Consider the following 26,068-nt stretch of genomic DNA (forward strand, 5'->3'; position numbering starts at 1 on the left):
ATTTACACGTGTCCGCGATGGAATCAAATTCGATGATCCTTCTCTCGTTGATGTTTAAACAGATAGTATTGACTCTATTATCCTTGTAAAGTTGGTTCGCCGGGGAAATTATTCTGGTTTTGTCATACCGAAATAATGGTAACTTCGGTGGTGCTGGTTTAATTCGCCCCGAGGCAACATCGTCAACGAAATGACTAGCTTGTCTGGAAAAGTTTTCGGCACAACTGTTCATCCAGGATCGTCCAAACATCATATTACCTGATATCATTTTAATATTTAATTAAATAACGGCTTTAATTATAATGTCGCTGTTGAATATCACCCGGTGAAATTCGACAGCGTCATCAGCGACTATAAAAAATCCTGCCCGATGATGCCGATCAATGTCAAATTCAAGAACGGAAAGTATCATGCAGTTCAGAAATCCCCCAGCGGGGATAAATACGATTGTATGATATTTGAAAGCCGTTCAGCGAAAGCTCGGTTACGTCTCCGCGACAAATATTACCAACGAGAATATGAAAAAATGTTTCCAAACCATGACAATACAGTATGGGTAATTACCGAACGAAACTCCGCGTTAGTGGTTTAGTCGCCATCTTGAAGCACCTTGTCCATGCGATTCACAAACTTGATATCTTCCGGAGATATTACTCCAGGAACCGCATTCATTACAAATTTATCCTCACGAGATTTCTCGTGGGGTCTTTTCTTTTTTCTGCTGTCAGCGGCGGTTATAACTAACTCCTGCGTGTCCATCTCGGTGATTCGCTGAATCAGTAGCGCATTATCGCGTTGTGATTCATCCAATTCTTTCCGAACATTTCCGAGTTCATGCTGAAGCCCACTAATGGTGCGTCGCATGTCATCGTGACGTCGTTGAGCATCATCGTGACGCCGTTGCGTATCATCGTGACGCCGTTGCGTATCATCGTGTCGCTGTTGCAAGTCGTCATAACGCTGTTGCAAATAATCATAACGCCGTTGTAATCGATTATAATCGGCCGTGCCTGACACGTGTTTGAGTTGTCGTTGCAATGATTTATTCTCGTTGGTCAAATTATTTAGCCGCCATTGCAAGTCCTGAATGGTCTGTTTATCCACGATGGTGTCCATGGATGAATTCACATCACTGGGTGTATCAACAATCTGGTTTATTTCATCGTCGATACTGAGGTCTATCATTCTGATATCATTGTCGGGCTCATTTTTCCATATTTTATAGATGCGCTGGTAACTGATTTTGTATCGATCTGCTATTTCCGATATTGGTGTTTTCCCACGGAGTCTTATTATTTCATTGGTATCCTCGTCGGTTAAAATCCGCCGATGGGGCATTATTTAATAAAAAAATTTTTTATTTTGCAACAACAACAACAACAACAATAACCCATGACAGAGTCATGAAGGAATTGTTTTACAAAACTGACCCGTCACCATGACAGAGTCATGTGGGGGAACTGTCCTATTCCTATATAATAATAATTATGACAGTTCCCCCATCGATGCTACGAGGTGTTGAAAGATTTCAACGAGAATGCATCAGCGATCGCTAAAAAAAATGTCATCGAGTTTATTACAGATATCAATGATGCACCGGGTATTGATGATATTGATGGCGACGTTAACAATCTAGTCGTGTACGATGATGTTATGTTAGACAATCAAAAAAACCCAGCTAGGATATTTTCCAGAGGCAGGCATAAAAACACCGACGTGATATATGTCACTCAACGATACACTCAGATTCCAAAAGTAATTAGAGACAACTGTAATATTCTTGCTGTATTCAACGGCGTTGATACACACACGCTACGAAATATTTGGCAGACATGGTGCGGCGGTGACATGGACTTCAATGTTTTTCGAAACTTTTTTAGTCATGCTCAGTCGACCCCACATGGATTCGTAACGATAAATTTACATGATCCTCGGACACGATATCGTATCGGACTTGACCAAATATTCGGTTAGTTGTAAATAATTTTCATTGTAAATAACCACTTAGCAGCAGAGGGGGCGATGACATCGACGCGGGACGCCCGATGATTACCACGGGAAAACACCAACGAGATGTTGTCGCGAAATATAGCGTTTTCGAGCAAAAAACGCTAAGGCTCCATTTGCCAAACGGAGACTTTATTTTTTTTTGTTCGAAAAGTGAGATTTCGAAGGAAGGCTCTATTTGTCGTTTTAAGACCTCAATCAAATTTTGTCGAAAAAGTTGTCCGATTCGCCCTCTCTGCTGCTGATTAGTTTTTAGCTAATTGTGTTACCCTCTTTAAATAAGGTCATTATTATTATTATTATTATTATGTGATCCATAATGGTGAGCACTTTAGACCACTCTGACACTCAGGGCCCCAGGTCATTAATGAATGTCAGAAAAACAGTAGTAAACCTAAAATAGATCCTGGAGGAATACCTGTAGTTACAGGCAGTATATGTAATTAAACATTTGCTACATTAACTTGCTGACACCTGTTAGTAAACTAAGACCTAAACCAAGTAATTGTTATAGGGTGAAACCTATAAAGCTTGACATGTTCAAATTGTGATGAACGCATTAAAGTTAATACATTTGGGACATACAGTGAAAAGTAAAACCTACTTTAGCAGGCACCTTCATATAAAGGACACCTGCTCTAAATCAACATTTATGAATCACTTTGCTTAGTTTTACTAAAAGATTTATCATTTAATAACTAAAACCTGTCTGAAAAGAAGAAACATTTTTTTGCTGTTTCTCTTTGGCTCTTGGTGTCTTTTAATTCAATAATACTGTGACTATTTTGAAAACCATGATAGAATGTTCAAGGGGTCTGATTTTTAAAAAAAGAAAAGAACAGCCATATCTATTGTCAAGGAAAGTAAAAACAAGAACTCAAACTGTAAAGCTCCAACATGTATCCATTGACTGGTACCATGAAACTATAGTATGCTACTGATTTTTTTCTTTCGATTCATCATTCAGTTTTTTGTATCCTACATCACATGACACAAACTTCCCTTTGGGATTTATATCATATGATCAATAATTATGTTCTCTTTTTATGCTTTTAAAATAAGCATTCATATTTGTTGTACTGCACCAGTTTCCATACAGAACCAGTTATCACATGATCATTACTTAGAGGGTTTGCACCTATTGCCATACAGAATCAGCCATAACATAATCATTATCAGGAGGGTCTAAAGTAGTTGTCATACAGAACCAGTTATCACATAATCATTTCTTGAGGGTCTGCACCTATTGCCATACAGAACCAATTATCACATGATCATTACTTAGAGGGTTTGCACCTATTGCCATACAGAATCAGCCATAACATAATCATTATCTGGAGGGTCTAAAGTAGTTGTCATACAGAACCAGTTATCACATAATCATTTCTTGAGGGTCTGCACCTATTGCCATACAGAACCAATTATCACATGATCATTACTTAGAGGGTCTGCACCTATTGCCATACAGAATCAGCCATAACATAATCATTATCTGGAGGGTCTAAAGTAGTTGTCATACAGAACCAGTTATCACATAATCATTTCTTGAGGGTCTGCACCTATTGCCATACAGAACCAGTTATCACATGATCATTACTTAGAGGGTCTGCACCTATTGCCATACAGAACCAATTATCACATGATCATTACTTAGAGGGTCTGCACCTATTGCCATACAGAATCAGCCATAACATAATCATTATCTGGAGGGTCTAAAGTAGTTGTCATACAGAACCAGTTATCACATAATCATTTCTTGAGGGTCTGCACCTATTGCCATACAGAACCAATTATCACATGATCATTACTTAGAGGGTTTGCACCTATTGCCATACAGAATCAGCCATAACATAATCATTATCTGGAGGGTCTAAAGTAGTTGTCATACAGAACCAATTATCACATGATCATTACTTAGAGGGTTTGCACCTATTGCCATACAGAATCAGCCATAACATAATCATTATCTGGAGGGTCTAAAGTAGTTGTCATACAGAACCAATTATCACATGATCATTACTTAGAGGGTCTGCACCTATTGCCATACAGAACCAGTTATCACATGATCATTACTTAGAGGGTTTGCACCTATTGCCATACAGAACCAATTATCACATGATCATTACTTAGAGGGTTTGCACCTATTGCCATACAGAACCAGTTATCACATGATCATTACTTAGAGGGTCTGCACCTATTGCCATACAGAACCAGTTATCACATGATCATTACTTAGAGGGTCTGCACCTACTGCCATACAGAATCAGCCATAACATAATCATTATCTGGAGGGTCTAAAGTAGTTGTCATACAGAACCAGTTATCACATAATCATTTCTTGAGGGTCTGCACCTATTGCCATACAGAACCAATTATCACATGATCATTCCTTAGAGGGTTTGCACCTATTGCCATACAGAATCAGCCATAACATAATCATTATCTGGAGGGTCTAAAGTAGTTGTCATACAGAACCAATTATCACATGATCATTACTTAGAGGGTTTGCACCTATTGCCATACAGAACCAGTTATCACATGATCATTACTTAGAGGGTTTGCACCTATTGCCATACAGAATCAGCCATAACATAATCATTATCTGGAGGGTCTAAAGTAGTTGTCATACAGAACCAATTATCACATGATCATTACTTAGAGGGTCTGCACCTATTGCCATACAGAACCAATTATCACATGATCATTACTTAGAGGGTCTGCACCTATTGCCATACAGAACCAATTATCACATGATCATTACTTAGAGGGTCTGCACCTATTGCCATACAGAACCAGTTATCACATGATCATTACTTAGAGGGTTTGCACCTATTGCCATACAGAACCAGTTATTATATAATCATTACCATACTCATTACCTGGAGGATCTACATCAATTGCCATAAAGAACTAGTAATCACAATTTAATAACTTATTTATGTATAACAATAGCAGTCACTTTAACTAGTCTACATGTCTACAGTAACTTTTACGAATAGTCGTCAAGTCCAGAAATGATGACTGTTGTATTATCCTCACCCTGACATGGTTCGTCCTTTAACGACGGTCAGGTGCAACATGATTTTAAGCTTAACAAAATCCCTCTCCTCTAATATTTTCAGTCATATAACATCCAACAGTCACATCGATACAGCCCATTCTTGTTAAATATCTGGCACCATTTATTTTCAATTCAGACTAGTCTGCTACATATGTAGAATCAAAATAGAATGAATCTATGACAAGTGATTTCACATTCAAGAATCCCCTCTGTTTTCTTGGAACTGTTTCATGTAAAATTAATGCAAAAATTACCATATTTACATGTGTGGTCCATTTTTATTAGATTTCCCTTATATTTCAATATTTCACTGACAAATTTCATTCTCTATAGTTGTCAATTTCATTAATTTGTTTTCCTAACATGGTGTAAGAAGTGCATGTTGTGTTGCCTTTGCCAGGACAAAATTGTGTGTTGGGTTGGGTATCCCTCTAATAAAAAGTGTCCAGTAAACAAACATGAGAGCAGCAACCCTGAATTGAACAGCTAATACTCGCTCCTGGGCCAAAAATGGCATTAGTTAAACAGGACATTTATATTGTGCTTTCTTTTATTTGAATTGTAGTACATATTTTAATTTTATTTAGAATATTTCTTAATCAGTACTTACTGTTGCTGATGATGAAAGGTACTGACCTAGTTAATGTTATCAGGATCTCAAAACAACAATATCATCTACAGATATCCATGCAGATGACACAACATTGTCAGACATCCAAAACACAAAGCATGAACTTGAAATTTCTTTACAGAATGCACTAAACAAACTGGAAAACTGGTGCACATGTAATGGCATGGTGGTAAATACTGATAAAACTAAAATACTACTTATCTCAACACAGCAAAGAAGGACAAATCTTGATAGTGATAAACTATGTCTGACATGGAAGGATACAAATCTGCAAATGGTCTGTCATGATAGACTACTTGGTGTTCTGGTAGATAGTAACCTATCATGGACTGAACATATCAAACATATCAGTAAAAAAGTCAATTCAAGTTTATGGCTTCTCAGTAGGAAAAGACATTTTCTCCCTGAAAGGCACAGAAAACTATTTTATAACAGTTACATACAACCCTATTTGGACTACTGTAGTACAGTATGGGGTAATTCAAATGATAAAAACATAGCAAAGCTGGCACATCTTCAAAAAAGAGCATTTGGGCTAATATCAATCCAGAAAGAAAGCAAGGAAAGTTTAGCTGGTAGGTTAAAACTATTACCTATTAAAGACCGAATCTGTTTGAGAAAGGCCAAATTAATGTACAGGATATCTCATAATAGTGCTCCTGAATAGTTACAATCACTATTCCAGTATAGGCTACATGGTAATACTCCCCACCTGCAATCCATGTCTACCAAACAGTATAAAATTCCCAAACCAAATAAGGAGTTATTTTTAAAAAAAGTTTCCAATACCCTGGAACTCTGCTCTGGAATAGTATTCCAGTTGAGATGAGAAATGCCTACTCTATTTCCTTCTTCCAAACCCAATATATCCAGTGGCTTCAGAGATGCAGCTAAAATAAATAAATTCCTTTGTATGAGGGCCTCAAGGTAGATTAGTGTTTAGCTAATTGTGTTACCCTCTTTAAATAAGGTCATTATTATTATTATTATTATTATTATTATTAGACATGACCAGCATTTATGAATGTTTCCAAATATAAAGTGTTTTATAAGTTATTGTGAGTCTGTTACCAAGAAATCAATATTTGGATTTGAATTGAATCCAGCAGAGAATGTTGAAAATTATGCTTCTTTGTGCAATTGCCAAAGAAATATTATATATGTAATAACTGTTTTCTCATTCATCTATTTAAGTTGGTAACTGTGTCAATGAAGGCTGAAGTTTTGTGCCCCCACCCCTTCCTTTACCGCTCCAGTGGCATAGTGGTTAGAACATCAGCCTCGGATGCAGGAGGTCATGGGTTTGATCCCCAGCCGAGTCATACCAAAGACTTACAAAAATGGTACTAACAGCTGCCTTGCTTTGCGCTCAGCATTAAGAGGTTTAAGTGTTAGGACTGGTTGGCCTTGTGTCAGGATAATGTGACTGGGTGGGGCATCATGCTACATGTCTGCGGCATGATGCCTCAATGCTAGACATCACTATAAACTGTCACATTGCAGACATCATTGCGATATGACTGAACATCCAAAACACACACACACTTACCTCCCTTTACCTACCCCACCTTGTCTTGTTTAGCTTATGCAGTATTGCTTGAAGATAATGGACTAGTCTGGAGATTGTTCAGTACATTATGTACAATGGACCCAGACCATTGTGTTGTAGCAGGGTTACATTTAAGTGAATATATGTGTTTTTATCAACAGCTGGTGGAAATATGTATATCCAATTAAACTTTTTATTCTTTTAAAATCTGTGTCATTCATTGCAGCTGTTGCTGCTTTTGGAATCAAGATGAAAATATACATGGCTTTAAAACTTTGTAGAGAATATTTGGACTGGATACACATTAGTTAATTCTGTTGTGTCTCAAGGCGCAAACAAATAATCATTATAATAAGAATAATGGTGCCAGGATGATTGACACCCACTCTGGATATGGACCTGATTTTAATTAGCTAAGTCTTAGATATTCAATGTCTGTTTTTGGAGACTGAGTCTAAATAGTATAATCAACTAACTTAAAACTTTGTGATATTTTAGCAGTTATGGTGATCCTGATTACATATGGGTTAATGAACTTACTTTGGGCCTCACCTGTCCTGTGTCCAATTCCTGTAACTGGTAGGTACAAGAATGAATGTATGCCTATTTATAGCTGTGTTTCATTTTGTGTTCTGTCATTTCCCCTTTAATATGAAATCCCATGGCACCACTTTCTTTTGGCTCTGTCATTTCCCCATTAGTTCATAATCCCATGGCACCACTTCTTTTGGATCTGTCATTTCCTTTTTGTACATAACTCAGATCATCACTTATGGTTCCCACATTTTCTTTTTCAGGATGACCTCAGGTTGGCATTTGGGGTTCTCTCATATCATCTTTAAATATGACCACATGTACCACTTACTTTCGGTTCTGTCATTTCCATTGTAAAGATGACCATGTCACCACTTCCTTGGCGTTCTCTCATTTTCTTGTTAAAGATGGTCTCATGTCACCACTTACTTTGCTTTCTCTCATTTCCTCCACATAATTAGTGATGTCAAATTTACAAATGTCTTTAAGTTACAACTTGGGTTCTCATTTCCTCTTTAAAGACGACCTCATGCAGTATTGTCACTTGGGATTTGCACATTTATTATGTTTTTAAGGTGACCTCATGCAGTATTGTCACTTGGGATTTGCACATTCATTATGTTTTTAAGGTGACCTCATGCAGTATTGTCACTTGGGATTTGCACATTTATTATGTTTTTAGGGTGACCTCATGCAGTATTTTCACTTTGGATTTGCACATTCATTATGTTTTTAGGATGACCTCATGCAGTATTGTCCCTTGGGATTTGCACATTTATTATGTTTTTAGGGTGACCTCATGCAGTATTGTCACTTGGGATTTGCACATTCATTATGTTTTTAGGATGCCCTCATGCAGTATTGTCACTTGGGATTTGCACATTTATTATGTTTTTAAGGTGACCTCATGCAGTATTGTCACTTGGGATTTGCACATTCATTATGTTTTTAGGATGACCTCATGCAGTATTGTCACTTGGAATTTGCACATTCATTATGTTTTTAGGATGACCTCATGCAGTATTGTCACTTGGGATTTGCACATTTATTATGTTTTTAGGATGACCTCATGCAGTATTGTCACTTGGGATTTGAACATTCATTATGTTTTTAAGATGACCTCATGCAGTATTGTCCCTTGGGATTTGCACATTTATTATGTTTTTAGGGTGACCTCATGCAGTATTGTCACTTTGGATTTGCACATTCATTATGTTTTTAAGATGACCTCATGCAGTATTGTCACTTGGGATTTGCACATTTATTATGTTTTTAGGGTGACCTCATGCAGTATTGTCACTTGGGATTTGCACATTCATTATGTTTTTAGGATGACCTCATGCAGTATTGTCCCTTGGGATTTGCACATTCATTATGTTTTTAGGATGACCTCATGCAGTATTGTCACTTGGGATTTGCACATTCATTATGTTTTTAGGATGACCTCATGCAGTATTGTCCCTTGGGATTTGCACATTCATTATGTTTTTAGGATGACCTCATGCAGTATTGTCACTTGGGATTTGCACATTTATTATGTTTTTAGGATGACTTCATGCAGTATTGTCCCTTGGGATTTGCACATTCATTATGTTTTTAGGATGACCTCATGCAGTATTGTCACTTGGGATTTGCACATTCATTATGTTTTTAGGATGACCTCATGCAGTATTGTCACTTGGGATTTGCACATTTATTATGTTTTTAGGATGACCTCATGCAGTATTGTCCCTTGGGATTTGCACATTCATTATGTTTTTAGGATGACCTCATGCAGTATTGTCCCTTGGGATTTGCACATTTATTATGTTTTTAAGGTGACCTCATGCAGTATTGTCACTTTGGATTTGCACATTCATTATGTTTTTAGGATGACCTCATGCAGTATTGTCACTTGGGATTTGCACATTTATTATGTTTTTAGGATGACCTCATGCAGTATTGTCACTTTGGATTTGCACATTCATTATGTTTTTAAGGTGACCTCATGCAGTATTGTCACTTGGGATTTGCACATTTATTATGTTTTTAAGGTGACCTCATGCAGTATTGTCACTTGGGATTTGCACATTCATTATGTTTTTAGGATGACCTCATGCAGTATTGTCCCTTGGGATTTGCACATTTATTATGTTTTTAAGGTGACCTCATGCAGTATTGTCACTTTGGATTTGCACATTCATTATGTTTTTAGGATGACCTCATGCAGTATTGTCACTTGGGATTTGCACATTTATTATGTTTTTAGGATGACCTCATGCAGTATTGTCCCTTGGGATTTGCACATTCATTATGTTTTTAGGATGACCTCATGCAGTATTGTCACTTGGGATTTGCACATTCATTATGTTTTTAGGATGACCTCATGCAGTATTGTCACTTTGGATTTGCACATTTATTATGTTTTTAGGATGACCTCATGCAGTATTGTCCCTTGGGATTTGCACATTCATTATGTTTTTAGGATGACCTCATGCAGTATTGTCACTTGGGATTTGCACATTCATTATGTTTTTAGGATGACCTCATGCAGTATTGTCACTTGGGATTTGCACATTCATTATGTTTTTAAGGTGACCTCATGCAGTATTGTCACTTTGGATTTGCACATTCATTATGTTTTTAAGATGACCTCATGCAGTATTGTCACTTGGGATTTGCACATTCATTATGTTTTTAAGATGACCTCATGCAGTATTGTCACTTGGGATTTGCACATTCATTATGTTTTTAGGATGACCTCATGCAGTATTGTCACTTTGGATTTGCACATTTATTATGTTTTTAAGGTGACCTCATGCAGTATTGTCACTTTGGATTTGCACATTCATTATGTTTTTAGGATGACCTCATGCAGTATTGTCACTTGGAATTTGCACATTCATTATGTTTTTAGGATGACCTCATGCAGTATTGTCACTTGGAATTTGCACATTCATTATGTTTTTAGGATGACCTCATGCAGTATTGTCACTTGGGATTTGCACATTCATTATGTTTTTAAGATGACCTCATGCAGTATTGTCACTTGGGATTTGCACATTCATTATGTTTTTAAGATGACCTCATGCAGTATTGTCACTTGGGATTTGCACATTTATTATGTTTTTAAGGTGACCTCATGCAGTATTGTCACTTGAGATTTGCACATTCATTATGTTTTTAAGATGACCTCATGCAGTATTGTCACTTGGGATTTGCACATTCATTATGTTTTTAAGATGACCTCATGCAGTATTGTCACTTGGGATTTGCACATTTATTATGTTTTTAGGGTGACCTCATGCAGTATTGTCACTTGGGATTTGCACATTTATTATGTTTTTAAGATGACCTCATGCAGTATTGTCACTTCGGATTTGCACATTCATTATGTTTTTAAGATGACCTCATGCAGTATTGTCACTTGGGATTTGCACATTTATTATGTTTTTAGGGTGACCTCATGCAGTATTGTCACTTGGGATTTGCACATTCATTATGTTTTTAAGATGACCTCATGCAGTATTGTCACTTGGGGTTTGCACATTTATTATGTTTTTAGGGTGACCTCATGCAGTATTGTCACTTGGGATTTGCACATTCATTATGTTTTTAGGATGACCTTATGCAGTATTGTCACTTGGGATTTGCACATTCATTATGTTTTTAGGATGACCTCATGCAGTATTGTCACTTGGGATTTGCACATTCATTATGTTTTTAGGATGACCTCATGCAGTATTGTCCCTTGGGATTTGCACATTCATTATGTTTTTAAGATGACCTCATGCAGTATTGTCACTTGGGATTTGCACATTCATTATGTTTTTAAGATGACCTCATGCAGTATTGTCACTTGGGATTTGCACATTCATTATGTTTTTAAGATGACCTCATGCAGTATTGTCACTTGGGATTTGCACATTTATTATGTTTTTAAGGTGACCTCATGCAGTATTGTCACTTGGGATTTGCACATTCATTATGTTTTTAAGATGACCTCATGCAGTATTGTCACTTGGGATTTGCACATTTATTATGTTTTTAAGATGACCTCATGCAGTATTGTCCCTTGGGATTTGCACATTTATTATGTTTTTAGGATGACCTCATGCAGTATAGTCACTTGGGATTTGCACATTCATTATGTTTTTAGGATGACCTCATGCAGTATTGTCACTTGGGATTTGCACATTTATTATGTTTTTAAGGTGACCTCATGCAGTATTGTCACTTGGGATTTGCACATTCATTATGTTTTTAGGGTGACCTCATGCAGTATTGTCACTTGGGATTTGCACATTTATTATGTTTTTAGGGTGACCTCATGCAGTATTGTCACTTGGGATTTGCACATTCATTATGTTTTTAGGGTGACCTCATGCAGTATTGTCACTTGGAATTTGCTCATTCATTATGTTTTTAAAATGACCTCATCCAGTATTGTCACTTGGGATTTGCACATTCATTATGTTTTTAGGGTGACCTCATGCAGTATTGTCCCTTGGGATTTGCACATTCATTATGTTTTTAGGGTGACCTCATGCAGTATTGTCCCTTGGGATTTGCACATTCATTATGTTTTTAGGATGACCTCATGCAGTATTGTCACTTGGGATTTGCACATTCATTATGTTTTTAGGGTGACCTCATGCAGTATTGTCCCTTGGGATTTGCACATTCATTATGTTTTTAGGGTGACCTCATGCAGTATTGTCACTTGGAATTTACACATTTATTCTGTTTTTAAGATGACCTCATGCAGTATTGTCACTTGGGATTTGCAGATTTATTCTGTTTTATGATGACCTCATATCAACACTTTCTTCGAGCTTTCTCATTTCAATTTAAAGATGGACTTGAGTCATAACATATCTGAGATTGTCTCATCTCCTCTTGAAACATGACTGTATATTATTACTTACATGAGTTTATTATTTCACATTTAAAGATGACCAAATTTGGGTTTCTCATTTCCTCTTTTTAAAGATGACCTCATGTGATCACTTATTTGGGTTCTCTCATTTCTTCTTTAAAGATGACCTCATGTCAGCACTTACTTGGGGGTTTGCTCTTGTCCAGTTTTGAAAGTTCATCTCCATTCACCACTTGCATTATACCTGTGGTCCTCTTGTGTTCTCTTTTTAAAGATGTCTCATGTCACCACTTGGGGTTTCCATGTTTTCTCATTTTAAAGATGGTCTCATATCACCACTTATTTACCATTTTCTGGCTTCCTCATTTTAAAGATAACCTGTCATGTCACACATAGGTTGTTTTCATTTTTCTTGTAACACTTAGTTATAGTTTTCTCATTTCCTCTTAAAAATGACCTCATGTCGCTATTTACTTGGAGATTTGGTCTCATGTCACCACTTAGAGTTTTCTCATTTCCTCTTTTAAAAAATAAATACTTATGTATTTGAAATGCTTGTTACAAGTTGCCAGTATGGACTCCAAAATGCTCTTTAGTGCCATTAAAGTTGTTTAGGGTCCCTCCAGATCAGGATTCACCCTCTACTCTCAGAAGATAGCACCACAACCATCAGAGGCATAAAAGGGATAGAAGCAAGATGGAAGGAACACTTTAGTCAGCTCCTCTATCACCCATCCATTGTGGATAGAGCAACACTGTAACAAATCTATCAAGGACCAGTCTGTGAAGAGCTGGACTTGCCCTCATCTGAGGAGGAGGTGTGGAACAACACATAGATTTCTATACAGTGTTCATCAACCTCACCAAGGCTTTTGACTCTGTAAATAAAGAAGCCTTGTGGTTTGTCCTTGCAAAACTTGTCTGCCTCAGAAAGTTTACCTTCCTTATCCAGTTGTTCCATGATGACATGATAAGATGTGTCTTGGCCAGTGGGAGTACTTGGAGTACTTTGGCGTCTAGACTGGAGTGAAGCAGGGTTCTGTACTCACACCTGTGATGTTCAACCTCTTCTTCACCCAAGTCCTACTCGATGCAGTGAAGGACCTAGACATTGGAATCTACATCAAGTATTGCCTTGATGGATCCCTGTTTGACTCATATCATCTCTGTACAAGAGCAAAGTCACTGGAAAAACCCCTTTTTGAAGCTCTGTTTCCAGATGAATGTGCACTTATGACACACAAGGAAAACCATGTACAGATCATTGTGAATAAATTCTCTAAGGCATCCAGGTTGTTGAGTCTGAAAATAAGCCTGGATAAAACAGAGGTGCTCCTTCAGCCAGCTACTTACACAAATCCACCACAACCCATCATCTAGATCAGGAGAGACAGTTGAAGAATGTAGAGAGCTTTACATACTTGGGTAGCACAGTGTCTTCAGATGGGTCTCTGGAAAATGAAATCACACCCAGGACCCAGAAAGCATGCTAAGACCTAGGAATGTTCATGTCAGGGTCCTGCAGCAAAGAGACATTTGGATGCCCACCAACAGCAAGGCCTATAAAGCTGTCATCCTCACCTCCTTGCTGTATGGCTGTGAAGCCTGGACTGTTCAAGCAGTTCCACATATGCTCACTATGGTCAATCATGCACATCTGATGGCAAGACAGGGTGTCCGACTTAGAAATCCTCAAAAGGGCCTGTCTTCCAGCACTGAGACACAGCTGCTAAAAACCCAGCTCAGATGGTCTGGCCACATCATTTGGATGGAGGAGACCAGAATGACTAGACAGCTCTTCTACAGTGAGCTCAAGCAGGGAAAGTGGAAACAATGGTGCCCCAGGAAATTGTACAAAGACAACCTTAAGTGTAACCTGAAAAAGTGCAGAATCCAACCTAGTGAGCAGGAAGCCTTGGCTATGAACTTGTCTATTTGGTTGATGCTTATCACAAAGGCTTTTAACTAGTGATGACCACAGCCAACACCTCACAGCCATGAGAGATAAATGGCACATTGCCGCATCCCATACATCATGTCTACAGACTTTCCTGTAACATTCTGTGTGCATCATGCTTTGGACTCGGGAGCCGCATGCATAGTCACCATGGGCTGCACAACTAGCATCATCATTGGACAAGATGGACAACTGATGATACAAGTTGCTCCTCAGGTATTGTTGTGCAAATAAGTCTGTAACTGACTTCAGAAATCTATATAAATCTGAACAGTAATGGATTACAGAAATCTAAATAAACCTGTACAGTAATGGATTACAGAAATCTATATAAACCTGTACAGTAATGGATTGCAGAAATCTAAATAAACATATACAGTAATGGATTACAGAAATCTAAATAAACCTATACAATAATGGATTACAGAAATCTATATAAACCTGTACAGTAATGGACTACAGAAATCTAAATAAACCTATGCAGTAATGTATTACAGAAATCTATATAAACCTGTACAGAATGGATTGCAGAAATCTAAATAAACATATACAGTAATGGATTACAGAAATCTAAATAAACCTATGCAGTAATGGATTACAGAAATCTATATAAACCTGTACAGTAATGGACTACAGAAATCTAAATAAACATATACAGGAATGGATTACCGAAATCTAAATAAACCTGTACAGTAATGGATTACAGAAATCTATGTAAACCTGTTCAGTAATGGATTACAGAAATTTATATAAATCTATACAGTAATGATTCAGAAATCTGTACAAACCTGTACAGTAATGGATTACAGAAATCTAAATAAACATGTATAGAAATGGATTACAGAAATCTAAACCTGTACTTTAATGAATTTTAGAAAATCTGTTTCAACCTGTGTTGTAATGGATTACAGAAATCCAAACCTGTAGTGGAATTGATTACAGAAATCTATTTTAACCAGTATTGTAATGGATTACAGAAATCCAAACCTGTACTGTAATGGATTATGGAAATGTATTTCAACCTGTACTGAAATGGATTACAGAAATCCAAACCTGTACTGTAATGGATTATGGAAATGTATTTCAACCTGTACTGAAATGGATTACAGAAATCTATTTCAACCTGTACTGGAATGGATTACAGAAATCTATTTCAACCTGTACTGGAATGGATTACAGAAATCTATTTCAACGTGTAGTGGAATGGATTACAAAAATCTGTTTCAACCTGTAATGGAATGGATTACAAAAATCTATTTCAATCTGTATTGTAATGGATTTCAGAAATTTAAACCTGTACTGGAGTGGATTACAAAAATCTGTTTCAGCCTGTACTGGAATGGATTTCAGAAATCAATTTCAACCTGTATTGTAAGGATTTCAGAAATCAAAACCTGTACTGTAATGGATTTTAGAAAATCAGTTTCAACCTGTACAGTAATGGATTACAGAAATCTGTTTCAACCTGTACAGTAATGGATAACAGAAGTCTATTTTAACATTTATAGTATAAACAATTATTGGAACCAATCTTTTTTTATTAAAAGTCAACATAATTTCTCAATATATATCTAGTAAAAGGCAATGTACATAATGTACCACACTTTGAATCAACTTTAACTTGCTGACATATTTTGATGTAACAGTTATTGCTTTTGTAAATAGTAAACCAGCATGGTGAACTTCAGCTTTGTTCACTGTATACAGCATGATACAGGCAGTTCTTATATCACTGACGACCACAGTCATTTATAAAGTTACCAATTTTGTAAATGTTTACAGTCAGTAACCTAAACTGAACTGTTAAAATGTGTAAACATTGCACTGCCTATATTAGGCACAAAATGACATATAAAATGAATATGTTGCAGTCTTAAGTGTAAAGCAACATATAAAATGAATATGTTGCAGTTTTAGGTGTAAAGGTACATATGATATGAATATGTTGCAGTCTTAGGTGTAAAGGTACATTTGAAATGAATATGTTGCAGTCTTAGGTGTAAAGCAACATATAAAATGAATATGTTGCAGTCTTAAGTGTAAAGCAACATATAAAATGAATATGTTGCAGTCTTAGGTGTAAAGGTACATATGATATGAATATGTTGCAGTCTTAGGTGTAAAGGTACATTTGAAATGAATATGTTGCAGTCTTAGGTGTAAAGCAACATATAAAATGAATATGTTGCAGTCTTAAGTGTAAAGCAACATATAAAATGAATATGTTGCAGTTTTAGGTGTAAAGGTACATATGATATGAATATGTTGCAGTCTTAGGTGTAAAGGTACATTTGAAATGAATATGTTGCAGTCTTAGGTGTAAAGCAACATATAAAATGAATATGTTGCAGTCTTAGGTGTAAAGGTACATATGAAATGAATATGTTGCAGTCGTAGGTGTAAAGGTACATGATGAAATGAATATGTTGCAGTCTTAGGTGTAAAGCAACATATAAAATGGATATGTTGCAGTCTTAGGTGTAAAGGTACATATGAAATGAATATGTTGCAGTCTTAGGTGTAAAGGTACATATGAAATGAATATGTTGCAGTCTTAGGTGTAAAGGTACATATGAAATGAATCTGTTGCAGTCTTAGGTGTAAAGGTACATATGAAATGAATCTGTTGCAGTCTTAGTTGCAAAGGTACATATGAAATGAATGTGTTGTAGTTTTAGGTGTAAAGTTGTTGTTGTTGTAGGGTTTAACGCCATTTTTCAGCACATGATAGGCTATACATGGTGGCCAGTATAAATGGTGGAGGCAGAACCCGGGAAAACCCTAGAAAGAACCACCGACCCACGCGAAGCTACTGGCAAGCTTTCTCACATACCCACATTGGCCGAACCCGAGACTCGAACACTTGCAGACAGAGGTGAGATGGCAGTTATCCATAACGGTGAGCACTTTAGACAACTCGGCCATTCTGGGCCCCTAGGTGTAAAGTTATGTCGAAAAGGAATATGTTGCAGTCTTTGGTTTAAAGTTACATATAATATGAATATCTTTTTTTGCTTTGTTTTATATGCATGCATCTTTTAAGTATACTATGGATTTTTTTCAGACTGTGGTCATCATGAATTTTGAACTTTAAGAATTTTTCAGACTGATTTTCATGACTTTATCTGTTGGATTTTTTCAGACTGTGACCTTGATGACTTTTGGTCTGAATTGAACTAAAGATATTTCTTATTAATTTTAGACACAGCATGGATGAATTGCCAATATTACTTACGAGGAAAGCCTCAGTACCAAAATCTGGATCAAATTGAAAACATAGGTAAGCATCATGTTGATCGTGTATATTAATTTAGTATAATTTACTTCAGTATGCAAAAAATAAAACTACAGAATAATAGACTTTTCATTCTTTCAGCATCCAGACATATCAGATGAATTATAACTTGGTGATAGATGATGCTATTTTTTTCATGCTTTGTTGTTTAATATTTAGAATTGTCAAGATAAGTGGAGAAAACAATTTGTCATGCCTAAATTGGCAGATGGAAATATATAGGTGTCATGTTGTTGAAGCAATAGTTGAACTGACCTCATCAACAAAGTTGCAGCATTGTTTTTAAATTTCTAAAAATCAGGTATGTCACATATCATTTGTTCTTTTTCACTGAAACAATAATACAGAGTTATCTTTTGTCAGACGTTTATACCTTGATATGCAGCATTTCCATTTAGATTAAGATTTTTTTATTAAAGTTTCTGTAATGTTACAGCTGCATTATTTGCCATTTTCAATTGAAACTTGAATGCAATGTGACCATGCTTAACGTTTATACCCAGGCATGCTGGAAGTTTTGTCTGAATTTTGGTGGATATTGTTGCAATTCATTGTGTTCTGCATAATTCTTGTTTCAGAAAATTTAGTCTGTGCAATTAGACAGTAAGTGACTAGCAAAAGTGCCTTTTTCTTGAAGGCATTATGAACAAGATGATTAGTGACTTAGAAAGGTGCATTTTTATTGAGGGCATTATGAATAAGAAATAGGTCACCAAGAATGTGCCATTTTTTCTTGATGTCATTGTGAACTAGATGAAACATTATTTCTGTATTATTTAAAATCAGATGCTTTTCTCTGATTTAGTAAAATTCATATTCAGATCTTTTTGCAGCTAGGGTATTAATTTATATTTGGTACATCACGTATATACAATTCTCCAGTGGCTGACTGCAGGAGTCAGTTTAAAGAGAGCATCCATTACCACTCAACTGTTCAGTACTATAGTTGAGTATAGGAATTATACTTGTTCCAGTGGGCACCATTATATACCATATTATATGACATCATGTGACATTATGGGATGTATTTAATCTATTACTGCCTTACCTTTGGAATTTGGTTTAATTTATTTCATGTTTGTACTGTTTAAGAACACAAATAATGTCTGTGGGATATAGCATTTTATCTTCTGATTTTTCAGGCTCCCGTATGGAGAAACATTGGTTCAGAGTGTATGATGGTCAAAGTAGAGCATCTAGAATTCTTACAGTAGCACACAAAAGTCCTAAAATGTTAGTCTCATTTTCTAGGAAGACTTGTACAACACTGAAAGATATGTTGATGCTTGTGCAGGTAAACAAACCTTCTCTGTGTGATTATAAGCATATTAATTTCTCTCAGTCCTGTGTATTTCACAGATTTTCATGTTAAATAAAGCCTTGAATGATACACTGTATATTTATTTCACATTACAATATATAATGATAGGAATACCATTTTGCCAGTTACATTACGAGTACATTAGGTAAGTACCATTCCCACTAATCTATTATAGTAAAAATTAGTATGCAGGTCTCTGGTGGGCAGATCAAATAGTAGAAACAGAAACTATCGATAACCTTTTGGACCTATATCTCTGGGTTCTTTGGGGGTGGGGAAGAGACTTCTGATATACAGAAAGTTGCAGTTACAAAATAATTTTTAGACTTTTTGTGACCTGAATTTGTAGCTGAGGAGGGCACATACTGTGTGTAATAAATCTACTAGCGTGGATGACAGTGTGTGCAGGGTACAGGATTAAGGTAATAAATCTGCTAGCCTGGATGACAGTATGTGCAGGGTACAGGGTTAGGGTAATAAATCTACTAGCCTGGATGACAGTGTGTGCAGGGTACAGGTTTAGGGTAATAAATCTACTAGCCTGGATGACAGTGTGTTCAGGGTACGTGGTTAGGGTAATAAATGTACTAGCCTGGATGACAGTGTGTGCAGGGTACAGGGTTAGGGTAATACATTTACTAGCCTGGACCACAGTGTTTGCAGGATACAGGGTTAGGGTAATAAATCTACTAGCATGGATGACAGTGTGTGCAGGGTACAGGGTTTGGGTGATAAATCTACTAGCCTGGATGACATTGTTTGCAGGATACAGGGTTAGGGTAATAAATCTACTAGCCTGGATGACAGTGTTGCAGGGTACAGGGTTAGTGTAATAAATCTACTAACCCGGATGACAGTGTGTGCAGGGAACAGGGTTTGGGTAATAAATCTGCTAGCCTGGATAACAGCGTGTTCAGGGTACAGGGTTAGTGTAATAAATCTACTAGCCTGGATGACAGTGTTTGCCGGGTACAAGGTTAGGGTTATGGGTGTCAGAGAGAGATCATGGGATTTCCTGTGGTCAGTCATGGAAGTAGCTATAGTCATTCTTGTTTTCATATTATATTTCTGATCACAATCAGCTTTTTCATCAGTTCAAACCATAGAAGCACATGGCCTTAAAAGGAATAGAACTGCATGTGTAAAATACTAGCTTTATTATGACAGAGCTATAATTTAGGTTTTGTAGTGTCATATACATCTTTTGAAAGTTGAAGTAACTAATTCCATAGACTATGGTGTAAAACCTAAAAAATTCAGTACAAATATCTTGAAACTGTCTTTTCAGCATCCCTACATCTTCCCTGTGTGTGATGTGGACTTTGTGATAGATCAGAAACTTGTAGTTGTGTTACAGACAATCTCTATCAGGGGATCACTCAAGGATTACATTTATCAGGTATAGTGTTACAGACAATCTCTATCAGGGGATCCCTCAAGGATTACATTTATCAGGTATTGCATTACAGACAATCTGCATCAGGGGATCACTCAAGGATTACATTTATCAGGCATTGCATTACAGACAATCTCCATCAGGGGATCACTCAAGGATTACATTTATCAGGTATAGTGTTACAGACAATCTCTATCAGGGGATCCCTCAAGGATTACATTTATCAGGTATTGCATTACAGACAGTCTCCATCAGGGGATCCCTCAAGGATTACATTTATCAGGTATTGCATTACAGACAATCTCCATCAGGGGATCACTCAAGGATTACATTTATCAGGTATAGTGTTACAGACAATCTCTATCAGGGGATCACTCAAGGATTACAGTTATCAGGTATTGTGTTACAGACAATCTCCATCAGGGGATCACTCAAGGATTACATTTATCAGGTATAGTGTTACAGACAATCTCCATCAGGGGATCACTCAAGGATTACATTTATCAGGTATTGCGTTACAGACAATCTCTGTCAGGGGATCCCTCAAGGATTACATGTATCAGGTATTGCATTACAGACAATCTCTATCAGGGGATCCCTCAAGGATTACATTTATCAGGTATTACGTTAGAGACAATCTCCATCAGGGGATCACTCAAGGATTACATTTATCAGGTATAGTGTTACAGACAATCTCTATCAGGGGATCCCTCAAGGATTACATTTATCAGGTATTGCATTACAGACAATCTCCATCAGGGGATCACTCAAGGATTACATTTATCAGGTATTACGTTAGAGACAATCTCCATCAGGGGATCACTCAAGGATTACATTTATCAGGTATTGCATTACAGACAGTCTCCATCAGGGGACCACTCAAGGATTACATTTATCAGGTATTGCGTTATAGACAATCTCCATCAGGGGATCACTCAAGGATTACATTTATCAGGTATAGTGTTACAGACAACTCCATCAGGGGATCACTCAAGGATTACATTTATCATGTATAGTGTTACAGACAATCTCCATCAGGGGATCACTCAAGGATTACATTTATCAGGTATTGTGTTACAATCTCCATCAGGGGATCACTCAAGGATTACATTTATCAGGTATTGTGTTACAGACAGTCTCCATCACAGGATCACTCAAGGATTACATTTATCAGGTATTGTGTGGTAGTAACCAGTATTAAACCCATCCCAGGCTGTGAGTAGTGAAAACATTGTTATTTCATTATGTTGTTTTTGTTTGGGGTTTATCACTGTTTTTCAGTACATGATATGCCATACAAGGCAGCCAGCATAGCTGGTGGAGGACAAACTCAGGACAATGTCAGCAAGAATCATGGACCTATGGGAAGCTACTAGCAGCTTTCTTACATACCCACATTTGCTGTGTACAGAAGTGGGATGGCAGTGATTGGTAAAGGCAACCACTCAGCCACCTGGGGGCCCATTGTTTCATATGATGAGAGATTGGGGTCTGTTGTATATAATCTGGTACTTTGCTTGATATCATATGTAAAACTATCACTTTGATCTGGGATTATGTTTCTTGCTTGAAATCATAATGTAAAACTAATACTATGTTATCAATTTATAAATCCAACAGCCTAGACTCTGATCTGTATAATAAACTAACACTTTGATTTAGGCCTATGCATGATATTGTATGATAAATTAACACTTTGATTTGGGCCTATGTGTGATATTATATGATAAACTAACACTTTGATTTTGGCCTATGTGTGATATTATATGATAAACTAACACTTTGATTTGGGTCTGTGTTTGATATTATATGATAAACTAATGCTTTAAGTTTGGCCAATGTGTGATATTATATGATAAACACTTTGATTTGGGCCTATGTGTAATATTATATGATAAACTAACACTTTGATTTGGGCCTATGTGTAATATTATATGATAAACTAACACTTTGATTTTGGCCTATGTGTGATATTATATGATAAACTAACACTTTGATTTTGGCCTATGTGTAATATTATATGATAAACTAACACTTTGATTTGGGCCTATGTGTGATATTATATGATAAACTAACACTTTGATTTGGGCCTATATTTGATATTTTATGATAAACTAACACTTTGATTTTGGCCTATGTGTGATATTATATGATAAACTTACACTTTGATTTTGGCCTATGTATGATATTATATGATAAACTAACACTTTGATTTGGGCCTATATTTGATATTTTATGATAAACTAACACTTTGATTTTGGCCTATGTGTGATATTATATGATAAACTAACACTTTGATTTGGGTCTGTGTTTGATATTATATGATAAACTAATGCTTTAAGTTTGGCCTATGTGTGATATTATATGATAAACACTTTGATTTGGGCCTATGTGTAATATTATATGATAAACTAACACTTTGATTTGGGCCTATGTGTAATATTATATGATAAACTAACACTTTGATTTGGGCCTATGTGTAATATTATATGATAAACTAACACTTTGATTTGGGCCTATGTGTAATATTATATGATAAACTAACACTTTGATTTGGGCCTATGTGTGATATTATATGATAAACTAACACTTTGATTTTGGCCTATGTGTAATATTATATGATAAACTAACACTTTGATTTGGGCCTATGTGTGATATTATATGATAAACTAACACTTTGATTTGGGCCTATATTTGATATTTTTTGATAAACTAACACTTTGATTTTGGCCTATGTGTGATATTATATGATAAACTAACACTTTGATTTTGGCCTACGTATGATATTATATGATAAACTAACACTTTGATTTTGGCCTATGTGTGATATTATATGATAAACTAACACTTTGATTTGGGCCTATGTGTGATATTATATGATAAACTAACACCTTGATTTTGGCCTATGTGTGATATTATATGATAAACTAACACTTTGATTTGGGTCTATGTGTGATATTGTATGATAAACTAACACTTTTGATTTTGGCTTTTTGCTAGATATCATATTTAAAAGCAATGGTCTAAGCCCTGATCTTTGTCCATATTGTTTGCTAATTATCAAATGTAAATCCAATAACCTAGAGCCTGATGTAAGTCAATGGTGATTGCTTGATATCGAATGTAAATCCAATAACCTAGAGCCTGATGTAAGTCAATGGTGATTGCTTGATATCAAATGTAAATCCAATAACCTAGAGCCTGATGTAAGTCAATGGTGATTGCTTGATATCAAATGTAAATCCAACAACCTAGAGCCTGATGTAAGTCATTGGTGATTGCTTGATATCAAATGTAAATCCAATAACCTAGAGCCTGATGTAAGTCATTGGTGATTGCTTGATATCAAATGTAAATCCAATAACCTAGAGCCTGATGTAAGTCAATGGTGATTGCTTGATATCAAATGTAAATCTAACAACCTAGAACCTGATATAAGTCAATTGCGATTGCTTGATATCAAATGTAAATCCAATAACCTAGAAACTGATGTAAGTCATTGGTGATTGCATGATAGCAAGTGTAAAACCAACAACCTAGAGCCTAATGTAAGTCAGTGGTGATTGCTTGATAGCAGATGTAAAACCAACAACCTAGAGCCTGATGTAAGTCAGTGGAAATGGCTTGATAGCAAATGTGCATCCAACAACCTAGAGCCTGATGTAAGTCAATGGTGATTGCTTTATATCAAATGTAAATCCAACAACCTAGAGCCTGATGTAAGTCATTGGTGATTGCTTGATATCAAATGTAAATCCAATAACCTAGAGCCTGATGTAAGTCAGTGGTGATTGCTTGATATCAAATGTAAATCCAATAACCTAGAGCCTGATGTAAGTCAGTGGTGATTGCTTGATATCAAATGTAAATCTAACAACCTAGAGCCTGATATAAGTCAATTGCGATTGCTTGATATCAAATGTAAATCCAACAACCTAGAGCCTGATGTAAGTCAATGGTGATTGCTTTATATCAAATGTAAATCCAATAACCTAGAGCCTGATGTAAGTCAATTGCGATTGCTTGATATCAAATGTAAATCCAACAACCTAGAGCCTGATGTAAGTCAATTGTGATTGCTTGATATCAAATATAAATCCAACAACCTAGAGCCTGATGTAAGTCATTGGTGATTGCTTGATATCAAATATAAATCCAACAACCTAGAGCCTGATGTAAGTCAATTGCGATTGCTTGATATCAAATGTAAATCCAATAACCTAGAGCCTGATGTAAGTCATTGGTGATTGCTTGATATCAAATATAAATCCAACAACCTAGAGCCTGATATAAGTCAATTGCGATTGCTTGATATCAAATGTAAATCCAATAACCTAGAGCCTGATGTAAGTCAATGGTGATTGCTTGATATCGAATGTAAATCCAATAACCTAGAGCCTGATGTAAGTCAATGGTGATTGCTTTATATCAAATGTAAATCCAATAACCTAGAGCCTGATGTAAGTCAATGGTGATTGCTTGATATCAAATGTAAATCCAACAACCTAGAGCCTGATGTAAGTCATTGGTGATTGCTTGATATCAAATGTAAATCCAATAACCTAGAGCCTGATGTAAGTCATTGGTGATTGCTTGATATCAAATGTAAATCCAATAACCTAGAGCCTGATGTAAGTCAGTGGTGATTGCTTGATATCAAATGTAAATCTAACAACCTAGAGCCTGATATAAGTCAATTGCGATTGCTTGATATCAAATGTAAATCCAATAACCTAGAAACTGATGTAAGTCATTGGTGATTGCATGATAGCAAGTGTAAAACCAACAACCTAGAGCCTAATGTAAGTCAGTGGTGATTGCTTGATAGCAGATGTAAAACCAACAACCTAGAGCCTGATGTAAGTCAGTGGAAATGGCTTGATAGCAAATGTGCATCCAACAACCTAGAGCCTGATGTAAGTCAATGGTGATTGCTTTATATCAAATGTAAATCCAACAACCTAGAGCCTGATGTAAGTCATTGGTGATTGCTTGATATCAAATGTAAATCCAATAACCTAGAGCCTGATGTAAGTCAGTGGTGATTGCTTGATATCAAATGTAAATCCAACAACCTAGAGCCTGATATAAGTCAATTGCGATTGCTTGATATCAAATGTAAATCCAACAACCTAGAGCCTGATGTAAGTCAATGGTGATTGCTTTATATCAAATGTAAATCCAATAACCTAGAGCCTGATGTAAGTCAATTGCGATTGCTTGATATCAAATGTAAATCCAACAACCTAGAGCCTGATGTAAGTCAATTGTGATTGCTTGATATCAAATATAAATCCAACAACCTAGAGCCTGATGTAAGTCATTGGTGATTGCTTGATATCAAATATAAATCCAACAACCTAGAGCCTGATGTAAGTCAATTGCGATTGCTTGATATCAAATGTAAATCCAATAACCTAGAGCCTGATGTAAGTCATTGGTGATTGCTTGATATCAAA

The 26,068-nt window shown here is 36.3% G+C and overlaps 1 protein-coding gene across 1 annotated transcript in view; it reads left to right on the forward strand.

Annotated features, from left to right (window-relative positions):
• Positions 1-26,068, forward strand: part of LOC149789088 (slowpoke-binding protein-like) — a 97,981-nt gene that overhangs the window by 34,406 nt on the left and 37,507 nt on the right. Inside the window, exons 4-6 of the mRNA XM_089975284.1 lie at positions 17,800-17,877; positions 19,035-19,186; positions 20,502-20,612. Of these exons, the coding sequence (XP_089831410.1) occupies positions 17,800-17,877; positions 19,035-19,186; positions 20,502-20,612 (341 nt within the window). The remainder of the gene's footprint in view (positions 1-17,799; positions 17,878-19,034; positions 19,187-20,501; positions 20,613-26,068) is intronic.

The sequence above is a fragment of the Sinohyriopsis cumingii genome, chromosome 11, assembly GCF_028554795.1.
Source record: "Sinohyriopsis cumingii isolate HCF-2022 chromosome 11, ASM2855479v2, whole genome shotgun sequence".
Classification (NCBI taxonomy): Eukaryota; Metazoa; Mollusca; class Bivalvia; order Unionida; family Unionidae; genus Sinohyriopsis; species Sinohyriopsis cumingii.